Raw genomic sequence first — 25,130 nt, forward strand, 5'->3', positions numbered from 1 at the left:
GAAGCTGGTTTCAGGCATCAAGGGGCAGACCTGAAATAGATTCTGCTTGCTGAGCGTAGCAGTGGCTAACTCCCGGTATCCAACTGACAGGTAAAGCGTAAGAAGCAGCATCGCGCTCCTCACCGCTCGCCGCGCTCCACTTCTGTAAGTTTGAGGCCAGTAATGCAAACCGCCGTTTGACTATCCCTTAAGCATGCCCACCCGTCAACTCTAGACCCCATGAGGGGGCGTGGCTTGCCTCCAAAGAAAGGGTGCCATCCTCTTCTGAGAAGGACGTGGAGCTCTTTTCAGGCTCCAGGTCTTTAGGCTGGATTCCACGTAAGTGGGGCCCATCGCTGCCATAGCCGGAGGAGGATGGCAAGATGCTCAGAGTCGGGCCACTGATGGATACGTCACTCTGAGAAGTAGGCAGTCTGGGCACCTGGGGGGGCACTCGACCCACACGGGCAGGCTCTGTGCAGCTCTGGCCTCTCAGCTGGTCTGGCAGTGATGAAGGAGCGGAATGTTCCACAGTCCAGGGACCTGTCTGAGGGGCACTTAAGATGCCCTTAGTTCCTCCGCCAACACTCCAGCCGGCAGAAAGACTGTCTGTGTCGGCGGGGTGGTCTGTCCTGGGGGAAGCGCTGCTCCTGATTCCTAGCGGAGCAGCTCCTTTCTCCACTGCAGTCCCCCTGTGCAAAGGCAGCAGCACGGCCCTGCTGCTGCAGGAGGCTGTCCTAGGAAATTCCACCAGTTGGCTCACTGACTTCTCGCAGTTCCTTTCTGCGGGGTTATCGAGCAGGTGAGCGATGACAGTCGTCCCCTCTTCCAGGGAATCCCAGACCCCTCCGGCAACTGATGACTCATTCTCCAACAAAAGCTGAGCGGTCTGGATCTCGCCCTGGAACCTCTCCTTCACCTGAACGATCATGCCCTGGGCTCCCACCCCTGCGCTGGGGGCCAAGTCCCTGGGCAGTAACACGTTCGGGGGTGGTGGTGGCTCGGCCCCTCCCACTCCTTCCCCCTTCTGGAGACTCACTGTTAACTTCGTCAGGGTTCCGGTCTCTTCGAGGGCTCCAGTTCCCTGCAAGGGTTCTTCCTCACAGGGTGCTGCTGGAGTAGGGGTTTTCTTCCCCTTCCACTTCCTTTTGAACCGAACCCTTTTCTTAGGAGATATGGGAGCCTTCTCGGGAACGGCTATTGAATCTTTCGGCTCCTTAACGCAGCCCAGCGAATTTCCCATTGCTTTCCTCTACTAATCTCTGCAAAAACGCAGCTAAGCCAGTCCTGGGATCCCAGAGAAATCCCAACCTCGGCTTCATCGGATTAGATGTACATTTAAAAACATGCACTACGCCGGCAACCCCTCCAATTCTTCCTGCCTCCCTCCCCGCCTCTCTCTCTGTCTCTTCCAGCCGCTGCCGATTCAGACAGCCATCTTACAGGCTCAGAGCTGCAACAAGACAAATTCAAAGCATCTCACTGCAGTTCAGAAATCACTTGACCTAAAAGCAGACAGAAACCGGATTGGCTACAGCTTCCTCTCTCCAAATATGAGGTAATTGGAGCACGGCCCTCAGAAACACAAACAGAAAGCAAAAAGGAGCTAGAAACCAGGGGAGGGGAGGAATTAGGGAGGGCGGGAAGGAGGGAGGGAATGTAAGAGTAAATGGAAAAGGGAGGGGGAAAGAAGAGAAGCCCTGGGAGAAGGTAACGTGAAGGAAGGAGGAGGAGAAAGGGGGAAAGCGAACCAGCCGCTGGTACCAACCAGGAAGGGAAGGGCCGAGAGGAACCAGGGCCGGGAAGAACCAGGGCCGAGGACTATGGCCCCCAAACTGTGAAGGGAGCTAGATTTCAACAGCTGCACTGACATGTCCAAAAGCAAATATCTAACAGGATTAACATATTCTCAAATTTTTCAGGTCAAGAAACAATAAAATGATAACCTGGAAACCAGAGCCTAATCTTCATGGTTACAAAAAGAAACACACGCTTTAAAGATCTAGACTTTTGCAGCATTTCTTTCCCTCCTTTTCAGAGAGAGAGAAAGACAGACATCTGTTAATTCTGCTGGCCGATGACACACACGGGGAACAATCGGAAATCAGTTTTGAGTACAGTATTAAGGATGCTGGGTAAAAAGGATACCACTTACAAACACAACAGAGAAGCAGTGTTTCTGCTGAACAATACTTGACATGACCGTTCAACAGTGATTACTGCTGCTGCTGCTGCGGACAGCTAATGCAGTTTTAGCATTTTGTCATGTACCACGCCCTGTGCTAAGCCATGGATTATCTCATTCAATTCCCACAGTAACCAAATGAAGTCAAAACTATCATTTTACACTTTACAGGTACAGAAACTTAGGCTCAAGGAAAATGGATTTATTTGCTCAAGGCTACAGTCAGAACATGGACGCCTGTTGAAGACTTTGAACTTGAAGCCCGAGTTACATTGCTTTCTACTTGCAGCGGGGATGCAAGTCTGTATCCAGTTAAGTAAAACAGTTAGATACTCCACTGTTTTGAATTGGCAACTAGACTCACAAAGACCAAGAACTCAAATGAAAAGATAACTCTTGCTATTTGGGAGTGAGAAAGGAAGTTGCTAAAATGAGGCCCAGATGGTTTTTACTCAAATTGCAGCAGGGCAGGAAGTCTGAATTAAAGGCTGAAAAGTTGGATTCAAAAACTACCCTGTTGTGCCAGTGGGGTTTGCCCGCCTCTTTTTTTTTTTAAGTATACATGTGACAGATGAGATAACAGCACAGTCCAAAGGGCTCCAAATGGAGTGGAAGGACAGAGGCTACACGTGTTTTCTCCCAGTTGAAGTTATTTATTCTATACCAGTAGGATCCAGACCATTATGCAGAGAGAAACAGCTGGCCTGGCTCTAAGTAAGCCTACCCACCTCTCCCGGAGACCTGAAAAATGCCCATCACGAAGGAAAGCATGAGAAGCCCTGAAGTCACAGCTCCTACACTGTGCTTGACACCGGATTCATGCCAGAGTGCCTGACCTCTGCGGGAGGTATTCTTTCTCCCTTCTCCCCTAGGCCTTTCCCAAGGCCGACTGCGAAGTTGCAGCACCATCTTATGACCATGATAAACCACAGCAAGAAACAGGACCAGGAGAGAAATTGGTCAGGGGAGAGAAACTCAGTCAGACTCCAGGAAATCACCTAATCAGCAAAAACTCTGACATAACAATATCACCCTCCAGGCAGGCACCAGACCTTCACTCCTTCAATGAAGAGTGCTGGAACTAAGGGACTTCACAGATGCACACCCCAAGGCCCAAGCTTAAATTTTGTTCCTGTTCAGTATAGTTCAGTCACTCAGTCAGGTCCAACTCTGTGACACCATGGCCTGCAGCACACCAGGCCTCCCTATCCATCACTAACTCCAGGAGTATACTCAAACTCATGTCCATTAAGTCAGTGATGCCATCCAACCATCTCTTCCTCTGTCGTCCCTTTCTCCTCCTGCCCTCAATCTTTGCCAGCATCAGGGTCTTTTCAAATGAGTCAGTTCTTCGCATCAGGTGGCCGAAGTATTGGAGTTTTAGCTTCATCATCAGTCCTTCCAATGAATATTCAGGTCTAATTTCCATTAGGATGGACTGGTTGGATCTCCTTGTAGTCCAAGGGACTCTCAAAGTCTTCCCACGCCACAGTACAAAAGCATCAATTCTTCGGTGCTCAGCTTTCTTTACAGTCCAACTCTCACATCCACATATGACTACTGGAAAAACCATAGCTTTGACTAGACGGACCTTTGTTGGTAAAGTCTCTGCTTTTTAATATGCTGTCTAGGTTGGTCATAACTTTTCTTCCAAGGAGTAAGCGTCTTCTAATTTCACAGCTGCAGTCACCATCTGCAGTGATTTAGGAGCCCGAAACAATAAAGTCTGTCACTGTTTCCACTGTTTCCTCATCTATTTGCCATGAAGCAATGGGACTAGATGCCATGATCTTAGTTTTCTGAATGCTGTTTTAAGCCAATGGCATCACTGACTCGATGGACATGAGTCTGAGTGAACTCCGGGAGTTGGTAATGGACAGGGAGGCCTGGCGTGCTGCAATTCATGGGGTCGCAAAGAGTCGGACACAACCGAGCAACTGAACTGAACTGAAGCCAACTTTTTCACTCTCCTCTTTCACTTTCATCAAGAGGCTCTTTAGTTCTTCGCTTTCCGCCATAAGTGTGGTGGCATCTGCATATCTGAGGTTACTGATATTTCTCTGGGCAACCTTGAATGCAGCTTGTGCTTCATCCAGTCCAGTACTTCTCATGATGTACTCTGCATAGAAGTTAAATAAGCAGGGTGACAATATACAGCTTTGACGTACTCCTTTCCCTATTTGGAACCAGTCTGTTGTTCCATGTCCAGTTCTAACTGTTACTTCTAGACCTGCAGACAGATTTTTCAGGAGGCAGGTCAGGTAGTCTGGTATTCCCATCTCTTTAAGAATTTTCCAGTTTCTTGTGATCCACACAGTCAAAGGCTTTGGCACAGTCCATAAAACAGAAGTAGATGTTTTTCTGGAACTCTCTCACTTTTTTGATGATCCAACGGATGTTGGCAATTTGATCTCTGGTTGTTCTGCCTTTTCTAAACCCAGCTTGAACATCTGGAAGTTCACGGTTCACATACTGTTGAAGCCTGGCTTGGAGAATTTTGACCATTACTTTGCTAGCGTGTGAGATGAGCGCAATTGTGTGGTAATTTGAGCATTCATTGGCATTTCATTTCATTGGATTCGAATGAAAACTGACCTTTTCCAGTCCTGTGGCCACTGCTGAGTTTTCCTGATTTGCTGGCATATTGAGTTTTCCTGATTTGCTGGCATATGATGCACTTTCACAGCATCATCTTTTAGGATTTGAAATAGCTCAACTGGAATTCCATCACCTCCACTACCTTTGTTCATAGGGATGCTTCCTAAGGCCCACTTGACTTACATTCCAGGATGTCTGGCTCTAGGTCAGTGATCACACCATCGTGATTATCTGGGTTGTGAAGATCTTTTTTGTATACCTCTTCTGTGTATTCTTCCTACCTCTTTTTAATATCTTCTGCTTCTGTTAGGTTTGTACCATTTCTGTCCTTTATTGAGCCCATCTTTGCATGAAATGTTCCCTTGGTATCTCTAATTTTCTTGAAGAGATCTCTAGTCTTTCCCATTCTATTGTTTTCCTCTATTTCTTTGCATTGATCACTGAGGAAGGCTTTCTTATTTCTCCTTGCTATTCTTTAGAACTCTGCATTCAAATGGGTATATGTTTCCTTTTCTCCTTTGCCTTTCACTTTTCTTCTTTTCACAGCCATTTGTAAGGGCTCCTCAGACAACCATTTTACCTTTTTACATTTCTTTTTCTTGGGGATGGTCTTGATCCCTGTCTCCTGTACAGTGTCACGAACCTCCATCCACGGTTCTTCAGGCACTCTATCAGATCTAATCCCTTGAATCTATTTGTCACTCTCGCTGTATAATGGTAAGGGATGTGATTTAGGTCATACCTGAATGGTCTAGTGGTTTTCCCTACTTTCTGCAACTTAAGTCTGAATTTGGCAATAAGGAGTTCATGATCTGAGCCACAGTCAGCTCCCAGTTGTGTTTTTGCTGATTGTCTAGAGCTTCTCCATCTTCAGCTGCAAAGAACATAATCAGTCTGATTTTGGTATTGACCATCTGGTGATGTCCATGTGTAGAGTCTTCTCTTGTGTTGTTAGAAGAGGGTGTTTGTTATGACCAGTGGGTTCCCTTGGCAAAACTCTATTAGCCTTTACCCTGCCTCATTCTGTACTCCAAGGCCAAATTTGCCTGTTATTCCAGGTATTTCTTGACTTCCACTTTTGCATTCCAGTCCCCTATAATGAAAAGGACATCTTTTTTGGGTGTTAGTTCTAGAAGGTCTTGTAGGTCTTCATAGAACCATTCAACTTCAGCTTCTTCAGCATTACTGGTCGGTGCATAGACTTGGATTATTGTGATATTGGATGGTTTGCCTTGGAAACGAACAGAGATCATTCTGTCGTTTTTGAGATTGCATCCAAATACTGCATTTCGGACTCATTTGTTGACTATGATAGCTACTCTATTTCTTCTAAGGGATTCTTGCCCACAGTAGTAGATATAATGGTCATCTGAGTTAAATTCACCCATTCAAGTCCGTTTTAGTCCGCTGATTCCTAAATCGTCGATGTTCACTCTTGCCATCTCCTGTTTGACTACTTTCAATTTGCCTTGATTCATGGACCTAACATTCCAGGTTCCTATGCAATACTGCTCTTTATAGCATCGGACTTTGCTTCCATCACCAGTCACATCCACAACTGGGTTTTGTTTTTGCTTTGGCTCCGTCTCTTCATTCTTTCTGGTTATTTCTCCACTGATCTGCAGTAGCATATTGGGCACCTACCACCCTGGGGAGTTCATCTTTCAGTGTCTTATCTTTTTGCCTTTTCATACTGTTCAGGGGGTTCTCATGGCAAGAATACTGAAGTGATTTGCCATTCCCTTCTCCAGGGGACCATATTTTGTCAGAACTCTCCACCATGACCCGTCCGTCTTGGCTGGCCCTACACGGATGGCATTGCTCATAGTTTCATTGAGTTAGGCAAGGCTGTGGTCCATGTGATCAGAATGGTCAGTTTTCTGTGATTGTGGTTTTCATTCTGTCTGTCCTCTGATGGAGAAGGATAAGAGGCTTATGGAAGCTTCCTGATGGAAGAGACTGACTGAGGGGGAAACTGGGCCTTGTTCTGATGGGTCTTGTTCTTCTGGGTCTTGTTCTGTTCCCGAAATACAAGCAAATCCAATTCCTAAAAACGATCAACTTGGGGCAAGAAACGGCCTCTGACTGTGACTGCTACTGCGGGTTAAGTCGAGCAGACAACGTCTAGGAGCCTTTTCCTCCTTGAACTTCTGAACATGTTGGACAAATCAGGCTTTCATTTCCTTCTACTCCAGAGGAAAACTGGTCTAGGAAAGGAGCAGAGAGTTCAGCAAGGTAGTGCTAAGTCACTTCAGTCATGTCCGACTCTTTGTGACCCCATGGACTGTAGCCTGCCAGGCTCCTCTGTCCATGGGGTTCTCCAGGCATGAATACTGGAGTGGGTTGCCATTTCCTTCTCTAGGGGATGTTCCCAACCCAGGGATTGAACCAGCATCTCTTACCTCTCTTGCATTAGCAGGCAGGTTTAGTAGCTAAGTAACTGGCAAAGTGATTCAATCTCCTTACGGGTAAAAGGTGGACACTACCACCCACTTAATGGGGTTAAGAGAGGGTTCACGGGATGCTGTCTATAAAGTGTGTGGCTCCATGCCTGGCCTATAGTAAATCCCTGTTCTCCCCATTTATTACTGAAGCTCAGAGGTATGAGGCACCCCACCACCGCCTGGGCCCTGATACGCTCTTTTTCTTGACGAGGCTCTGAGGAAAATAGCTGTGTTCCAAAGTCCAAAGTTCAGGTGCCTGCTTTTCTCCACATGGCCTCTGCCTCCCCTACTGCCCCGAGTAAGTTAACTCTGAACACAAGGACAGCCCCCTGGACCATCCTCTCATCAAACCTGAGCTCTTAGCACATGCGCGGCTGCCTTCAGGGAAAGCAGGCTTCTGATGTCCTGCTGTTTTTCACGTCTTCTCCTATGGCTTTTACTAGATAATTGTTTACTGCCCACAGGTCTCCTATAGAGACAGGGGGCATGAAAGACTCCAGAGCTCATTCATTCATTCCACAAATAAGAAAAAATGCCTCATCTATATGCCAAGCACTAAGTGTCATAAAGAATAAAAAAATGTAAACCCTGAATCTGCCTGGCTAAGACCACTCTTGACCTGACCTCCCAGACTTTTAAAATTTCCAAGTGCTAAACATATACTAGTATTTAATAAACACTTGAAAGTTGGAAAGCTAATTTTGTCAGATTCTGATTTTTCAAGAACTTATCTTCTAGGAAAACCATAAATCCTAACAGGTACCGTAAAACAGGCTTGGACAAAACCAAGAGATAAGAAATTCTACTATTAGTATCTGCATATGTAACCTCAAAGAGTCAGTTGGTCTCTGTGTTTCAGCTTCCTCCTTGGAACAATGGGCACAGGAAAACAGACGTCACAGTCTAGCCATCTGGTCTACCTACCCCACAGCTTTGAGACGATCAACTTCATACAATATCCATTCATTTAATGAGTATTTATTGAATGCCTACTCTAATCAAGGCAAAGAGGAAAACAAGAGATGAAATCCCTCCATACTTAAGCTTGTATCCTAGGGCAGGGATCCAGAAAACAGCCAACCACATTAGACAGCAGTAGGTGTCACGCCACCCTGTGAGTCACAGGAGGCTTCTGGAAGCTACTGGCAAAACAAAGTGTACAGAAAAAAGATGAAGGCATGCAGCCCACCAACAGGTATGTAGCCACAAAACTCACTTTCCCATATGCATAAGGACAGATGTTTACTGCAGCAATGAATGTCTCCTTCATACAAATACGTAATTTACTGCAAATAATAATAGCTGTTAATAATAGCTGTTACACAGCTGCAGGGGGCTTCACTCAAATAATAGACAATGCATAAGTAGTTAAAATAAGCAAATCAGGTCCTCCTTTATCAACACGAATATACCCCAAAAACGTGGTTAAAAAAAAAAAAAAAAAAAAACAGAAAAAAAGGATATATAGAAGATACGATGTGTCTGATATTTAAAAAAAAAAAAGGCATTCATCTGTCATAAAAGTACAAAAGCATATACAAGAATGATACACTTCAACTTCAGGACAGTATTTACCTGGGGGATGGAGGAACAAGAAAATTCCTGTATCTGAAATGTTCTTTTTTTAAAGAGAAAGGAAAAAAATCTGAAGCAAATATAAACTATTAATATCTGTTTAATTCTGAAGGTGACTATACACATAAAGATCTGTTATATACTTTTCTGTACTTCTCTGGGTAATTAAAATTTTCATTAATTAAAAACTCAAATTAAAATTTTTTTAAACGTCAACCATTTATTTCCCATTTAGTGTGTATCTTTTTAGTAGGTGTTAAAATGGAAATAATTAATCTCTATAAAGTTACCAGTCCCATCAGCAGTAGCAAATTTCTACTCTGGAATCGGCCTCTCCTTCAATTGCATACTCCCTGGAAATGACAACCACCACCTATGTATCTCCATCATTAATCTATTTCATTAACACCAATAACAGAGATTGGCTATAATGACTATTGTTTCTTGTTGTTCAATCACGTCTGACTTTTTGCAACCCCATGGACTGCAGTACGCCAGGCTTCCCTCTCCTTCACTATAACCAGGAGTTTGCTCAAACTCATGTTCATTGGGTCTGTGATGCCATTCAACCATCTCATTCTCTGTCATCCCCTTCTCCTTGTGCCCTTAATCTTTCCCAGCATCAGGGTCTCTTCCAACGAGTTAGCTCTTTGCATCAGGTGGCCAAAATATTGGCGCTTTAGCTTCAGTACCAGTCCTTCCAATGAATATTCAGGCTTGATTTCCTTTAGGATTGACTGATTTGCTCTCCTTGCTGTCTAAGGGATTCTCAAGAGTCTTCTCCAGCACCGCAGTTCGAAAGCATCAATTCTCCAGTGTTCAGGTTTCTTTATGGTCCAAGTCTCACATCCATACATGACTACTGGAAAAACCACAGCTTTGATTATATGGGCCTTTGTTGGCAAAGCGATGTCTCTGCTTTTCTTCCAAGGAGCAAGCATCTTTTAATTTCATGGTTGCAGTCATCATCTGCAGTGATTTTGGAGCCCAAGAAAATAAAGTCTGTCACTGTTCCCATTTTTCCCCCATCTGTTTGCCTGTAAGTGATGGGATAGGATGCCATGATCTAGTTTTTTGAATGACTATTTTACTGATCCCCTAATATTTGATAGTTCTTCTCTGCATTTCTATTTGGCTTTATATACCACGCACTCTTGATGAGAACAGCTAGCACAGAACAGTTAGCTCAACAATGAAAGACTAGAAAATCACAATGATAGATAACTAGCAAGAGACACATCACTTCCTATCTACAGCAAGACCTCTACATGGAGGTTCTATATGATCCTTTATCAGTTAACCAAAAGCTTTGTAAGCAGGGAATCTTTCCCCACACTTCTAAACACTTAGCTAATTAATAGGCAAATGCCAAGCCTTCAAGAACAGCAAAGAAAAGCAATTAGTTGCATCTGGGAAAATACTCTGGCAACATAACTTCTCTCCATAAGAAGACAAAATTCAGCTATGCTGAAATAGTGAACAGAGAAAAGCAGGTAGCCAGTATGCATCAGCCGACAGACTAGGGCAAACCTGTTTATATCTTTCAGTAAAATCAGTAACAGCAGAGTACAACAGGCTAGGTCAAAAGTCCATAAAGTTGTAAGTTTCACTAATAATTATAATAGGCTACTACCAATAATTGCTGCCAGTTATTGAGTACAGGCTGTGTTCCATCGTCCTTTCCCATATCTTCCTGATTCTTTAAACCTCTATCAAGTTAATTCATGGTACACTCCTTTGAATTATGCAGTCAAACTGGAGAGATTCTGTACCTAGTTTAATTTTGAATCTCCCACAGACTCTACCTAAGACCTTGCTCATAGCTGGACCTCAGTAAATGTTTATGGAATTCAGTTAAAAAGTATATTTTCCTGAAAACTAAAACCACAAGGCGATACAGTTCACACTCTCTGTGATGGCTATCACCAAAAGACAGACAATGATAATGACAAGGATATGGAGAAACAGGAGGCCACACGATTGTGCTAGTGGGAATGTAAAATGGAGCAGCCACTTTGGAAGACAGTCTGGCAGTTTCTTAAAAAGTTATACATTAACCTACCATGTGTGAGTGTGAGTGTGAAGTCAATCAGTTGTGTCCGACTCTTTGTGACCCCATGGACTGTAACCCGCCAGGCTCCTCTGTCCATGGAATTTTTTAGGCAAGAGTACTGGAGTGGGTTGCCATTTCCTTCTCCAGGGGATCTTCCCAACCCAGGGATTGAACCTGGGTCTCATATAACCCAGCAATTCCATCCATAGGTATATATCCAAAAAAAGTGAAAACATACATCCACACAAATATTCATATCAACATTATTTATAATGGCTAAAAAATGAAAACAACCCAATTGGCCATCAACTGCTGAACAGATAAACAAAATATATGGTAAACCCACAGAACAGAATCCTCCTCTGCAACAAAGGAACAAAGTACTGATACACGGCACAGCGCGGATGAACCCGAGATTAGAACGCTAAGCAAAAGGAGCGGGACACAACAAAGCACATATCAGACTATTCTATTTAAATGAAATGTCTGGAATAAGCAAGTCTATAGAAACAGAGAATAGATAGATTCATGCTGCCTGAGGCTGCAGATGGGAATGTAATAACCATAAATGGCCAAGAAGGACCTTTGTGGGATGATGAAAATGTTCTCAAATTGGATTATGGTGATTGGCTGTACAACTCATAAAAATCGCTGAATTATACAATGAAAATGGGTCAATTTTATGGTACGTAAATTCTACCTCAATAAAGTTGTTTTTAAAAAAGAATCTACTTTTTAAAATAAACAACCGATAGAATAACCAAAGATGCTTTAAAACAGCTGGAAAGAGAAGAAACAGGATGGAGGGGGCAGAAACGAAACGCTGAACACACCTTGCATTCACTTTTCGAAATTTCCCATTGTAACAATGTATATGATCTATATAATGCAAAATAAAATTGAAAGGGAGAAAAAAAATTGCTAAAAACTGAAAAAATATAAAATACAAATGGACCTGTGTATCAGATTGATGGCTTAACAACACAGAGAGAGGTTATTTCAAATGGCTTTAACATAAAATTATTTCTATGTCCTTAGGGAATTTACACTAAAGAAATCACAAACTTTTCAGTAATTGTGTTGTTAATAATAACACTATCATTGTTATTTTTATTCAAATATATAAATTTATGCATACATGATTTTGTATATGCACTATAATATATACATGATTTTATATATACTTGCATCCATGTGTTTGCATGCGTGTATATGGAAAAGGGAATAAGTAATATATTGCTTTGTTTGGATCAAGATTTTTAGCATAAGAAAAAAAAGAATACAAAGTCAAAGAGGTTGAATAAAACTCTAATTCTAAATATCAATTAGAAACATTATAAATTCTTGACTTTTTCTTACAAGACAAATACAAATGTTGGCTAGTTTTGTCCACAGAAAACACCCAGAAAGAGTGACCAACCCAAGAAGCACTCAGACTGTTGTCAATAAAGAATTTCAGTTCCTTGGAGAAGCTGCTAACCCCGGGCCTGAAACAGGAAATATACAAAAAGTATCTGGAACAGCTCTTCATACAAGAAATAGAGGACATTATCAAAGACTATATGCATCATGAGGAAGGACTCAGGGTCAATGTGAAAAAACTCACTGGCCAAAGGAGGAGCTGAATATTATGAAGAATGACAGCTATATTTAATTGGAACACATTTAAGTCTGGTAGGAATCCATGAGTCACAGTGTTACTAAGGGAAGATGAGTATCAGCAATGAAACTTTCATCGGTCTTACAGAGAATCTTAAGAGAATCAACTAATTATTTTGAAAACTGGTGAAACAGAGGGCAATATAAAAGCATTTATCTTTTTATCTTCCCTTTCCTAAAGGAACTATCTCTCAGAGTAATTGATGAGGTAAAGTTCTGCTTTAGAAAAAAATTTCAGAATTTTGAGTACCACCATGTTGCAACTTCTAATGAAACAGTAGCTGTTAAACTTTTAGGTGAAGGGATAAGGTGAAAGCCTCTACAAGGAATGGATCAGGCTGGTTACACCTGAACCCACTAATCAAGCTTAACATGATGAAAAGACAGACAGCAGACATTCTGATGTGCATTCTAATATGCAACACCACCATCCTTGCCCTGCCCCAGCACAAAAAAGGGAACCTGAGTATGATTCAGCCTCAGGTCTAGATCCAAAGCACCAGTTTACAGACAATACAGAAGGATGGAGGAGACTGTTAGAAAACATCCAGAGACGCCACCAGCATCTTTCCATAAACTGCACAGGACAAAAGACCGATTTCTTTAACAAACAGTTAAGGGGACAAAAAGAGGAGAAGAGAAGTTGAACGCAATGTGTGGACTTCGGATTCAAACAAGCCATTTTTATTTTTTATTTTTTTTTTAATTTATTTTATTTTTAAACTTTACATAACTGTATTAGTTTTGCCAAATATCAAAATGAATCCGCCACAGGTATACATGTGTTCCCCATCCTGAACCCTCCTCCCTCCTCCCTCCCCATTCCATCCCTCTGGGTCGTCCCAGTGCACCAGCCCCAAGCATCCAGTATCGTGCATCGAACCTGGACTCAAACAAACCATTTTTAAAATGAGATAATTGGGGAAATCTAAATACTGCTTAGATATTCAATGATTTTAAGAAATTACTGATTTTTACAGTGCTGTAATTTTGTGCTTTGCTTAAATGAAGAATCTTTCAGAGATACACACTGAAACACTTGCAGATGAAATTATATGATGTCTGGACTCCTTTCAAAATAACCTACTGGAGGGTTTGATGAATGGATCAGGAAACAGACAGTGTAACGCTGCCCACGAGTTAGTGACTGGTGAGCTAGGTGATGAGTATATGGTAGTTCTATACGATTTTCTCTGCATTTATAAATGTTTGAAAATTTTCATAAATTTTTAAAGAGAGAGAATTCTAGAACATTTTCTTAATGGCATATTCAGTTAAGGAACATTATCCCCATATCTTCTGTCCCAGGAAAAGTTTAACTAGCCAATTCAGTTTTCATTCCTTGGCCCCTGAATTTCCCTTCTGTTGAGTGAGTGAGTTAGTTGCAGTCAGGAGAAAGGGAGACACAGCAGACAGATTCCTCTTACCTCACAGCTACAGGATAGCATTGGTGTCTCAAAGTGAAAGGTGGTTTGTGGCATACAAACAACCAAAAATATTCCTCTAAAACAGCCCGCTGTTCATAAGAGTGCCAAGGGGATAACGCTATGAAAGCTCAACAAAGTTCTTGTTCCAACCCTGCCAAGGCACACTTGCCAAATTCATGTTCCTGGTTATCCCTATATCCGAAGCATGCCTGAGGACACCCTGTGGTTCCACAAAAACACATGTTACCTCCACGCTTTCCTAAGCCTACTTATGCTGCAGATTGTCAGCAGTGGCTCCAAACCAGAGCCCCAAGAAATTATAATCCCTGAGTTCTCAGAAGTTCTCAGATTCTCAGGAATTCTGGGACACCTGCTGTTCTGCATTCACCCAGCAGGTGGCGCTGACTCCCCAACTGGGACATCACAGCCACACCGACCCTGGAGGCAGTGCCTTGAGTGAGGTATTTATAAAAGCCTTCTTTTCCCACCTGCTCAAGAAGTGATCCCTGTCATCTATTAGCCTTGCATACAGCAGTTGGGTATTCGAGAGTTGTCTGAGAAATAGTTTTGTTAAGTTGAGCTAACGTGATTCAAGATAGTCTTTTTTATAAAAATAGGGCTGTGACTTTCCAATAGTATCTAGACTTGAAGAGGATTTGCCTTAGGGAGGAGGAACAGGAAGGCTGTGTGACCATGTGAACACTACCAAGATGCCACTGTTCTTGGGTGTGATGGATGCTACAAGATTGTGTTTACAAGCACATATACCAAGGTGCTTGCTATGAACTGAATGTTTGTGTCCCCTCGAAACTCATATATTGAAGCCATAATAGCCCTGATGTGATGCTATCTGAAGGTGCGGTCTTTTAAGAGGTAATTAGGTTTAGATGAGGTCAGGAGAGTGGAGCCTCCATAATGGGATTAATGCCCTTATAAAAAGTTGAAGGGACATGAGATCTCTTTCTGTGCATGCATGCCCCAAGGAAAGGTCACCTAAGGATATAACCAGGAAGAGGGCCCTCACCAAGGAGCCAACCATGCTAGCACCCTGATCTCAGACTTCAGCGTCCAGAACTATGAGAAGCGAATGCTTGCTGCAAACCACCCAGCCTGCGGTGTTTCACTACAGCAGCCCAACCTGACTAAAACAGTGCTACAATTAACCAGGCTTGTTTAAGATCATTAGAGACGAAGAAAAGGCTACATCAAAGCAGGATTATAAGGCTTTACTCCACCCTTCCCGAGCAACAAATCCAACATCTCTCCTCATCCCTCATATTCTGAGTCCCCAAAGAGCCAGTTTTGACTCAGCTGGGCAGACTGCTAATAACCAGATTGTCAGTGCCAAAGCCACAGCATAAACAGGTGAAAAATCCCCCTTCATCATGCAAATGATGAGGAAGTTCTTGGTTTACACTGCAACAGCGTTGCCTCCAGGCCAATGCTTCTCTTCCTTTAGAGCTCCTGCTCTGCCCCCCTCTCTCATTCACTGACAAATACAGAGAAGGAAGGCTCAGTGTGCCCGTGAAAAGCAGAGCAATCTCTAGCTCTGTCCAGGCCATGTCCAAACTGAGCACCAGGACCCCAGACCACAGACCCTACCTGGAAGTGCAAGATAATGGTCCAGATCAGGCCGAGGGTCAGCTTGGGGTTGCCATCTGTGATGTCGTCATTGCGAATATTCACTAGTTTCACCTGAAAAAGAAACGAAAGCTGGTCTGAGAGCTCTGCAACTTTGATTTCATTTTTTATAGATTTTCATTATTCATACGCAGTTAATTTTTTTTTTGGTGTACAGTTTGAGTTTTCACTATGCATAGATTTGTGTTAACAACCACTATAATCAGGGTAACAAAACAGGAGCATCAACCCCAAAAGGTGGGACTTTGTGCAGTCAAATCCTGCCTTCACCCCTAAATCCTGGCAACCACTGATCTGTTCCCAGCGTTGCTTTACCCAGAATGTCATATAAATGGTGTCCCAGAGTATGTAATCTTCAGATCCTGGCTTTTTTGCACTCAGCACAATGGCCGTGAGATCCCCATCCACGTTGCTGCCTGGAGCAATAGCCTGCCTGTTTCCGTTGTGGAGGAGTATTCCTGTATACCTTATACCTGTATTCTACACACAATAGTTATCCACTCCTCCACTGAAGGAATCTGGGTTGTTTCCATGTTGGGGCAGTTATGAATAAAGCTCTTATATTCATGTACAGTTTTTTTGTGTGAGCACATGTTTTCATTTCTCTAGGGTAAATTCCTAGGAGTGGGACTGCTGGGTCATATGGTATACGTTTAGCTTTGTAAGAAACTGCCAACAATTTTCCAGCACGATTGTACCATTTTGCAATCCCACCAGCAAAGCAATTTCGCAAGCACTTGCTATTGTGAGCTGCTTTTTAATTAAGTCTTCCCAGCCCTTTTTTCTTTTTCTTTCTTATTTTTTCAAGGTTGTGAGAGAGAGAGAGATCTGCCTCCTGTCCCTCACCCGTCTCTGGCCTGTCCCACCTATTCCCCTCCTCCCATAGCACCCGCCTTACTCCTAAAATCTCATTCCAGCAACACGATGTACACAGACACACAGGCCCTTCCCCCACCAGGGTGACCAACCATCCCTGTGTGCTGGAGACTGAGGGATTTCCTGGGACGGGGGCCTTTCAGAGTGTCCTAGGAAAACCAGCCTATTTCCACCTCCACCCCGTGAGTCTCTATCGTACCTTCACAGAGCTCCTGACAACCGTGACAACTGCCCTGAAGCTGCCCTTCCTTTGTCTCTTCATCTGAACTGAAACCTTCATGTACTCAAGACCTCAAGCAGCATCCTTACTTCTCCTTACACTATGGTGACTGGTGCTGTAGACTGAATGCTGTGTCCCTCCAAAATTCATAGGTTAAATTCTAACACCCAATCCGAAGGTATCTGGAGGTGGGACCTTTTGGGGGTGACGGAGGAGCCTGGTAGGCTGCAGTCCATGGGGTCGCTAAGAGTCGGACTCGACTGAGCGACTTCACTTTGACTTTTCACTTTCATGCATTGGAGGAAATGGCAACCCACTCCAGTGTTCTTGCCTGGAGAATCCCAGGGACAGGGGAGCCTGGTGGGCTGCCGTCTATGGGGTCGCACAGAGTCGGACACGACTGAAGCGACTTAGCAGCAGCAGCAGCAGCAGCAGGCCTTAAGGGAATGGGATTAGTATCTTTATAAAAGAGACCCAGAAAGCTCCCTTGACCTTCCCATCACATGAGGACACTGCTAAAAGCAGTCTCGGAACCAGGACCTCACCAGACACCAAATCTGCCTCCCTCTTGGACTTCTGCAGAACTATGAGAAATGAATTTCTATTATTTATAAGCCATCCAGGCCACGATATTTTGTTATAGCAGCCTGAATGAACAAGACACTGGGCAAGTTCTTCCCCTTTCCTGTATCTCTGTCTCCTCTTCTGTACACTGGGAGCAGGAGGCCCTGCTTCCTGCCTCAGTGCAGGTCTTCTCATCACTCACAGCCCACAGCAGCAGGCTGGCAGCATCAGCCAAGTCCAGTTCCCCAGCCCCACCTCCGGCAGCTTTCCCCGTGGATTCTGAATACCTCCTTGGCCAAGCCACCTTCCAGTGTCTGCCAATCCATTCCTTGGAGACCTCACACCTAACTCCTACCCTCCCTACCTCATCTTCTGCCATCTTTCTTGGCAATTTTGGCATCACCTCGCTGACCCAGGTGTCGTCCCATCTATATAACTCGTCTGCCTTCCCACTGCAGATGACTTTCATTTCGCTCTGCTTTGGACACTTGCACAGCGACAACCTCACCATCACCGAGAACTGCTCCAGAGTTCCTTCTGCCCTTCTCTGTGTCCACAGTTCATGGCTCACATTTTTATTATATCCTAGTAACCAGTCTACTCTCCATCCTTATTGAGGCTTCTAGCTAATCAATCCTTTTCAATTTACCTTGACCATTAAGGCCCTCTCTGGTTTTCTCTAACTCTACACACAGACATTCCAAGGATGCTTTCTCTAGTCCCCTGAACACTTCAACCTCTAATTCTCCTACCACTTATTTCAACAAATATTTATTAAGTGTCAATTATGGACCATTCATTACGACAGGTGATGAAGATAAAAAGGTTAAGATCACATTCTCTGTCCCCACGGGCCTACAAAGCATTACAGCAAACAGAGAAATAACAATAAAGTCATAAGTATTATATTAGAAGCAAATGGCTATGGGAGTACACAGAAAGAGAATTTCCCAAGTTAATGAGAATTACTGATAAGAGTGGCAAAAATGAACTAACTCCAAAAATATGCACACCATGTCATGTCATCGTGACCAGAGCTGTTGCCTGGCAACTGTAGCTATACCAAATCTTTCCAAACAGCTCTCTAGGCAGATGAACTCTGACTCCCTCATCCATCCACTTTCCTCCCCTCCACAAACCTTCTCTGTATTTTTATCCCTCCTTCCTTCCTCCTCACTGCACCTCAGAAGAGGCATTTTTCCTTTCCTTTTCAAAGAAGTTACATCAGCTGTGCTCTGGATCTCATCCCTCAATCGCTGGACTTGGTTCCATCAATTAGGGAGTCAAGGGAAGAAGGACGGTGTGTAGAGAGCAGCATGAAAGGAGCATTTAAAGTGCCCAGGAGGCCTGGGTAGGACTCCCAGGTTCGCTCTCACTTCTGTGACCTAGGGCAGGTCATTTCTCAGTTTCCGTTCACAGGAAATGAAAAGGCTGGACTAGCAATCTCCAAGGCGCCTTCCAGGGCTAACCTGCTCTCTGACCCATACTCCTCACTCTCATTCTGTTCTCTTCTCTTCACTAGCTTCTATGTCTAAAAGTGTGCTTCTGTCTTCCTTCCTTCCTATCTAGGGCGGGAATAGCTTCTTTACTAAACACTGCTCTGCTCTGTTGAGCCTGGTCTCTGAGGTCACCGATGCTGCACAGCTGAGAGCTTCCCCTCCAGCCCCACGTGCCATTCAACCAGCCTGACATCCCCTCATCCGGTTCTTATGATGATGAAGCACTCTGGTGTCCCCTCTCCTGGATGATGTACCTTTTCCCATCTTCTTTGCCGGTTTATTTCTCATCTTTCCTTTGGCCTCCACCTGAGTGGAGGTGAGTCAATCTTTCACGTCTTGCTCTTCTTTAAGACTTTCCCTCTAAGACAGGCCACACACTCTTTGTAAGATTTGTTCAGACACAATACAGCTGCTCACTAGCAAGCAAGACTCAGAACTGTATCAGTCGGATTTACTGAGGACTTACCAGGGGCAATGAGAACGTCCCTGAACAGGGACCCGATGCCAACTTTCCCTGGCAGAGTGGGGGACACACGGGACGCTCTTACCTGTCGCTGCTTTAGGAAGTCCAGGGCAATCTGCACGTTCTGCAGCCTGTGAAAACGCATCCTGCCCTTCTCCCGGGGCTGCAAACAAACAAACAAAAGGGATGTTTGTTTCAGTGACACCAATTTACCCACGCAGATCCCTTTCTGCTTTCATTTCAAGAACTAAAAGACCACAAAGAGTTCCCATGACTGAAGCCAGGCGTGGGAGCGTCACACAAAGCACCCCTCCAGGCAGGACCTGTGTGAGTTTTCACCATGCTCGCTGAGGCCCCCACACGCCTCGTTTACCACTCAGATCCCCGTGAGCACACGGCACGCTTGAACGCAGATGCTGGAGTCATGCCGCAGCTTCCCTACAGGCTCCTCTGCAGCCAAACGTGGCAGAACTCGATTCTGGATGTGAGGTTAATGCAAACAAAGATTTGGCCTTATGGCTCCCAGAACCACAGTTAAATGCTACTGTAAGGGAAAGGTAAAAGGCCTAATTACAGGTTGCTCAGTAATGGACAGTGCCAACCATATTACAACCTGGCAAAAGAAACTACAGGTAGTCAATTTTACACTAGGGAATGAGAAGTTACACATGCTCGGTAAGTGAAAAAATCTAAAATGGAAGGCAGGAATCAAGAAGGAACCTATTTCCTAGGAAGACAAAGTAGGAAAACCACCTTTTACTCCAGTTTGAAATACCCAGAGCAAACAAGACCTCGATGGTATAGGGTTCTTCAACACAGAACTCCAAAGAAAGGTATTTCCTGCTAGCCACTCAATCCTGGATGTCACACGAGCCACAGTGGAGAGCCCACCTCCACCCAGTGCCTCTGGTGCCACCAGCACCACCTCCCGGATCCAAGGCTCAATTCCTATCTACCCAAAACTGCGTGGAATCTGTTTCTCCAGTGAGCACAGGCAGGGATGGCTATCTACGTCTGGAGTGTCTTCTCCTGCTTACTTTCCAATGGTTCCCCCCACCACTACAATTGGGACTAAAACATCACTCTCACTAGATCATACCCAATTCATTTATGAGTATCAAAATGTTACTAACTAAAGGCCAATAAAATACAAGGTAGCTCTGTTGTGGGCACCTGCACAGAGGAAACACTGCCCAGGTTGATGGGCAAAAAGTAACCCAACACGTGGAGGGACGGGGTGGAAGCATCTCTGTGGGGGTCCCTTAATCTTTCTAAGCAAAACTTTCAAACCAGGGTAATTGACAGAGAATGTGAGGCCTCTCTGTGCAATAGGATAACTTTGTAAGTCAAAGTGTTAGGAAAAACCTTCTTAGTAAGAATCTCTTCTCAGTCATCCTAGCTGAACTAATTGTGAATATGGCTTAGAAGATGACAGAGCCTGTGAAACCGAAGATGCTAAGGCAATTGGAGGGGAGGGGAGATCAATGAGATGAAAAGACGACTTTAAGAGGACAGGGAATGGGGACACTGCCTGATCTCTATTTCTGGAGAAAAATCACAGGCTGTAACTTAGGGTCTGCAAGCAGAAAATGGCCCTCCTACACACTCTAATCTTTACGCCTAAGTACTCCCCACCAAAAATACCCTTGAGAACATGCAAGTTAAATCTCTGTCCTCTATAGCAACTAGAGATGTTATTGACGAAGGCAGAGTATCCCCATGCAGTGAGTGGTTTGCAAACAACAGGCTCTTTTGAAAACAAATGACGAGGTGTGTGCTGAGAACCTGGAGGCCAGAGAGGTGGCGAGCAAGTCCCCGTTAGTCTGGAGTGTAGAGACAGAAGGAGCAACTGACATGCTGTCAACTAAGCTTTCCACAGTTCTGCAATCTAGACTCAGACAACACAGCAAGGCCACCAGAAAGGCATGGGTCTCCAGTCACAACCGGACTTGACGCTGCCAAACATCATTATTCTTTTTGTGCCAGCTACTCGCAGATAAGCAAAACAGTTCCCACCCTGGGATCGTCTAACGGTGGCACAAGGCACAATTAGTTTTAACCACTTTCTTTGGGACCCAAATTCCCAGGTGGACAGGGAAGAAGGCAATTGGTAAGTGAGCTACTTGGGGACCTAGAGAACCCCAAACCCTCTGATGGCCCTGCAGCGCCGTCTGGGACGCTGGTGTCCCCAGGAGGACCTACGACATCATCATCATCTTCCTCCTCCTGCTCCTCGCTGTTTGCACGGCGCCAGGAGGGCATGCTCACCAGGCGGAGGGTCTTCAGCCCTGCCGGCTCCTTTGGCCACCAACCAAGGCAGAGACGTGACAGAGTTAACAGGAAATTCACAACACATAAATGAAAAGGAAATGAACGCAGGAAAAAAAAAAGATGAAAATAAATATGAAAATACCCTCCCACCTCCACAAAGATGCAAAACAAAATTAAGACCAGAACAGATGGTTATACTGAACACTTCTTATGTTGAAACACAGCTTTAACTCTCCACAGGCCATCCATTCTCCCTACTTTTATGAATCAAGTAAGGGAGAATGCATAATGAGAATATGCATATGAAAGAGATATTTGGGTGGTTTCTGGTGAAAAGATGATTATTTTACAACTATCTCCATAAACACCTGTAGGTCTTCAAAGGCTAGGGAAAGAAATCAGATTGGAGTGGTTTTAACCTGTTTTGTAAGCAACATCACTGAAAAGGATCACTTTTCAATATAAAATCACTACAAGTTCATCAAATATACCAGCCAAATTGCCTAAAATATAATTTTGTGAGCACTTTTAAGTCCAACACAGTGAAAGTAAAATTCTGATTACTTAGGAGATTTATAAATGAGGGCCAGAGAAGAACTAGAATTCATATGTACTGGCTATGTCAACAAAAGCATCTGTCAATTTTAGGCCATTAAAAATTATTTTTTTTTTTAAAAAAAAGAAAAGAAACCAAAACAAAGGACCCCAGGAAAGCCAAGCCCAATCCTGGAAGAAGCTGACTATTACTTAGGGAGAGAAATCTAACGTGTCAAATCCTGCTCTAGAATTCACCAAAGACAGAGAGTGTGCCGGCTCCGGCGCACCTCTCACAGGTGTCTCCACACTCAGCCTTGGCCTTTTCTAAACGAAAAAGCATGTTGTCTATAACACTCTAGACAGAGCAGGAGCCGCACAGCATCACAGGCTCAAGTTAGGCTCCCACATGTGAAACAATGAGACCATGGTGAGGCCACGCTGATCCCTTCAACAAAGTGAGGACAAGAGCTGATAAGCCAAGAGGTTTGGACAGGCTTTGTCCTCAGACAGGTAACTGTTTCCATAAGTCACATTTAATACATATGGGGAGGATGCAGGCGTATCTAATTATCCAAGGAGCCCAGATGTACAGCATCTGGGGCTATGCTCTGACATCAACTTCAGCTCTTCTTCAAACCTGTGACAGACAATGAATTCCAGAAGGGAGGAAGTTAGGCCGTTTGGGAAACAATGACTCTAAACACCTGTAAATCTCAGCTCTTTGTTGAATATAGAAAATAAAGTAATTCACAGTAGAAGGAAAAATAGGAGGAATCTGTGTAGACTAGAAATAACACTGTAGGAAGAAAAACATGCCTTATTAAAAAATCTTAAAGTGAGAATCTACTATTCCTGAAATACTAGCATGTATAAATAGATAAAGAACAAGGAGAAATCATGCAAATATAAAAGTAATAGAACCAATACTGGATTCCATCAAGAAATTAGAATTTAAAGAATTAAAAAAATGAAATAATATATGACAAATCAGGTTAAATTAAAATGAACTTATATTATTTGTGGCATCTGGTCCCATCACTACATGGGAAATAGATGGGGAAACAGTGGAAACAGTGTCAGACTTTATTTTTTGGGGCTCCAAAATCACTGCAGATGGTGACTGCAGCCATGAAATTAAAAGACGCTTACTCCTTGGAAGGAAAGTAATGACCAACCTAGATAGCATATTCAAAAGCAGAGACATTACTTTGCCCACAAAGGTCCATCTAGTCAAGGCTATGGTTTTTCCTGTGGTCATGTATGGATGTGAGAGTTGGACTGTGAAGAAGGCTGAGCACCAAAGAATTGATGCTTTTGAACTGTGTGGTGTTGGAGAAGACTCTTGAGAGTCCCTTGGACTGCAAGGAGATCCAACCAGTCCATTCTAAAGGAGATCGGTCCTGGGTGTTCTTTGGAAGGAATGATGCTAAAGCTGAAACTCCAGTACTTTGGCCACCTCATGCAAAGAGTTGACTCATTGGAAAAGACTCTGATGCTGGGAGGGATTGGGGGCAGGAGGAAAAGGGGACGACAGAGGATGAGATGGCTGGATGGCATCACCGACTCGATGGACGTGAGTTTGAGTGAACTCCGGGACATGGTGATGGACAGGGAGGCCTGGCGTGCTGCGATTCATGGGGTCACAAAGAGTCGGACACTGAAGCGGACACATGAGCAACTGAACTGAACTGAATTGGTATCATTTGTAAAGCATTAAGTCTGAGTTAGAAATAAAGTCCAGCCATCACCTCTTCTACTTTTTCCTCCCATGTAACAGAAGTGACAGCCACCTCCCCAGCACTCAACACGATGGACCTATATCATTAATAGGGCCACACCTGGGAAGTCACCCATTAGGAGGAGAGAGAAGCTCACCAGTTTGATGCCCGAGAGGACCTCCAGCAGAGAGATCAGGTTATGGCCATCCCGCAGGTCTTCATAAAGGTCATTTATGTGCTTGCGGACCTGTGCGTGAGAGCAAAACAAGACTGATTTTTATTTGATCTTGAATTATTTTATTATCCACACAAGCGCTTATGGTTCTTTGTAAACACAAATTAAATAATTTGAAACCGAAAACAATAAACAATTCAGGAATATTCAGGTTGGAATACAATACATATGAGATGGTAACACTTAAGAGAGGCTTGTATGTGTTTTTTCAAATTGACGCCAGATCTATTACATACTCCAGTCAACCCTGAACAATATTCCATAAAGTTTGGCCAAGTCTTGATCATCCCGAAACATCTCAGGAATTATTATGGACAAAAATATGATACAACAGCCAGTGATGGACACACGAGACCTGTCAGAGTCAGTAAAGCCCTCCAGAGTGCTACAAAGGAAATCAAAATGCTAGACACTCAGTGTTCCATGGGGTGTAGCTTTAATTTAACCCCTTTTTTACCCAATACTTATAAATAAATAAATAGTGAATTTGAGAATTCTTTTCCTTTGGGGAAAAATAATTCTAATTTTGTAACTGAAACTATGAAAAAACAAATATCACTTTAGAAAAATGCATGGGTAATGTCAAACACTAAATGCTTTAGATGTTATCTCACCTACCCCTAACATCTATAAGGTGGGCATTATTATATTACACATTATTACTATTATTATTATATTATGCCTATTTTACATATGCGGAAACTAGGCACAAAGAGGTTAAGTAACTTGCCTAAGGTCAAAACTAAGTGGAAAAACTGGCTTCAGTTTCATCTTTCTGATTTTAGCCTTTGCCATTACTACAAGGCTTTGTAATCAGCCGTAATCTCATTCTATTTATTTAATCCAAACAACTGCCCTGCGAAGTCCTATTTCATAAGAGAAACTGAGGAAGCTAAGGCTCTGAGAAGTTATGGTCACACAACTTTAGGACGTGGCTAATATGACTGATTTGTTCCAAGTCTAGTGACACCTTCATTGAGTGTTGCACAAACAGAAGACTAGTGGAAATTATAAGGAAGACCCTTTACAATATACATAACTTTCTAGGCAACAAGAGAAAGGGTTACTCTAGAAGTAGTGGATTTCTAGTCACTGGAGTTTTTCAAGCAAGGGCTGGGATACTGGGATTTCTACATTCACATGGAAGCCTGAACTATAAGTCCTTTCCAACTGTAATATTCTAGCA

At 43.6% G+C, this 25,130-nt stretch overlaps 1 protein-coding gene across 20 annotated transcripts in view; it reads right to left on the bottom strand.

Annotated features, from left to right (window-relative positions):
* Window positions 1-25,130, bottom strand: part of MACF1 (microtubule actin crosslinking factor 1) — a 338,009-nt gene that overhangs the window by 178,386 nt on the left and 134,493 nt on the right. For 7 of the 20 annotated variants that reach the window (XM_044945228.2, XM_044945227.2, XM_044945220.2 and 4 more), the window contains exons 3-6: window positions 23,867-23,956; window positions 21,386-21,481; window positions 19,269-19,346; window positions 15,523-15,615 (exon numbers count right to left, since the gene is read on the bottom strand). In XM_044945228.2, the coding sequence (XP_044801163.2) occupies window positions 15,523-15,615; window positions 19,269-19,346; window positions 21,386-21,481; window positions 23,867-23,956 (357 nt within the window). Of the gene's footprint in view, window positions 1-238; window positions 1,388-15,522; window positions 15,616-19,268; window positions 19,347-21,385; window positions 21,482-23,866; window positions 23,957-25,130 lie in introns of those variants that run through there. The other 13 variants (XM_006077541.4, XM_044945229.2, XM_044945221.2 and 10 more) reach the window with 6 other exon arrangements.

This window comes from Bubalus bubalis, chromosome 6 (genome assembly GCF_019923935.1).
Source record: "Bubalus bubalis isolate 160015118507 breed Murrah chromosome 6, NDDB_SH_1, whole genome shotgun sequence".
Lineage (NCBI taxonomy): Eukaryota > Metazoa > Chordata > Mammalia > Artiodactyla > Bovidae > Bubalus > Bubalus bubalis.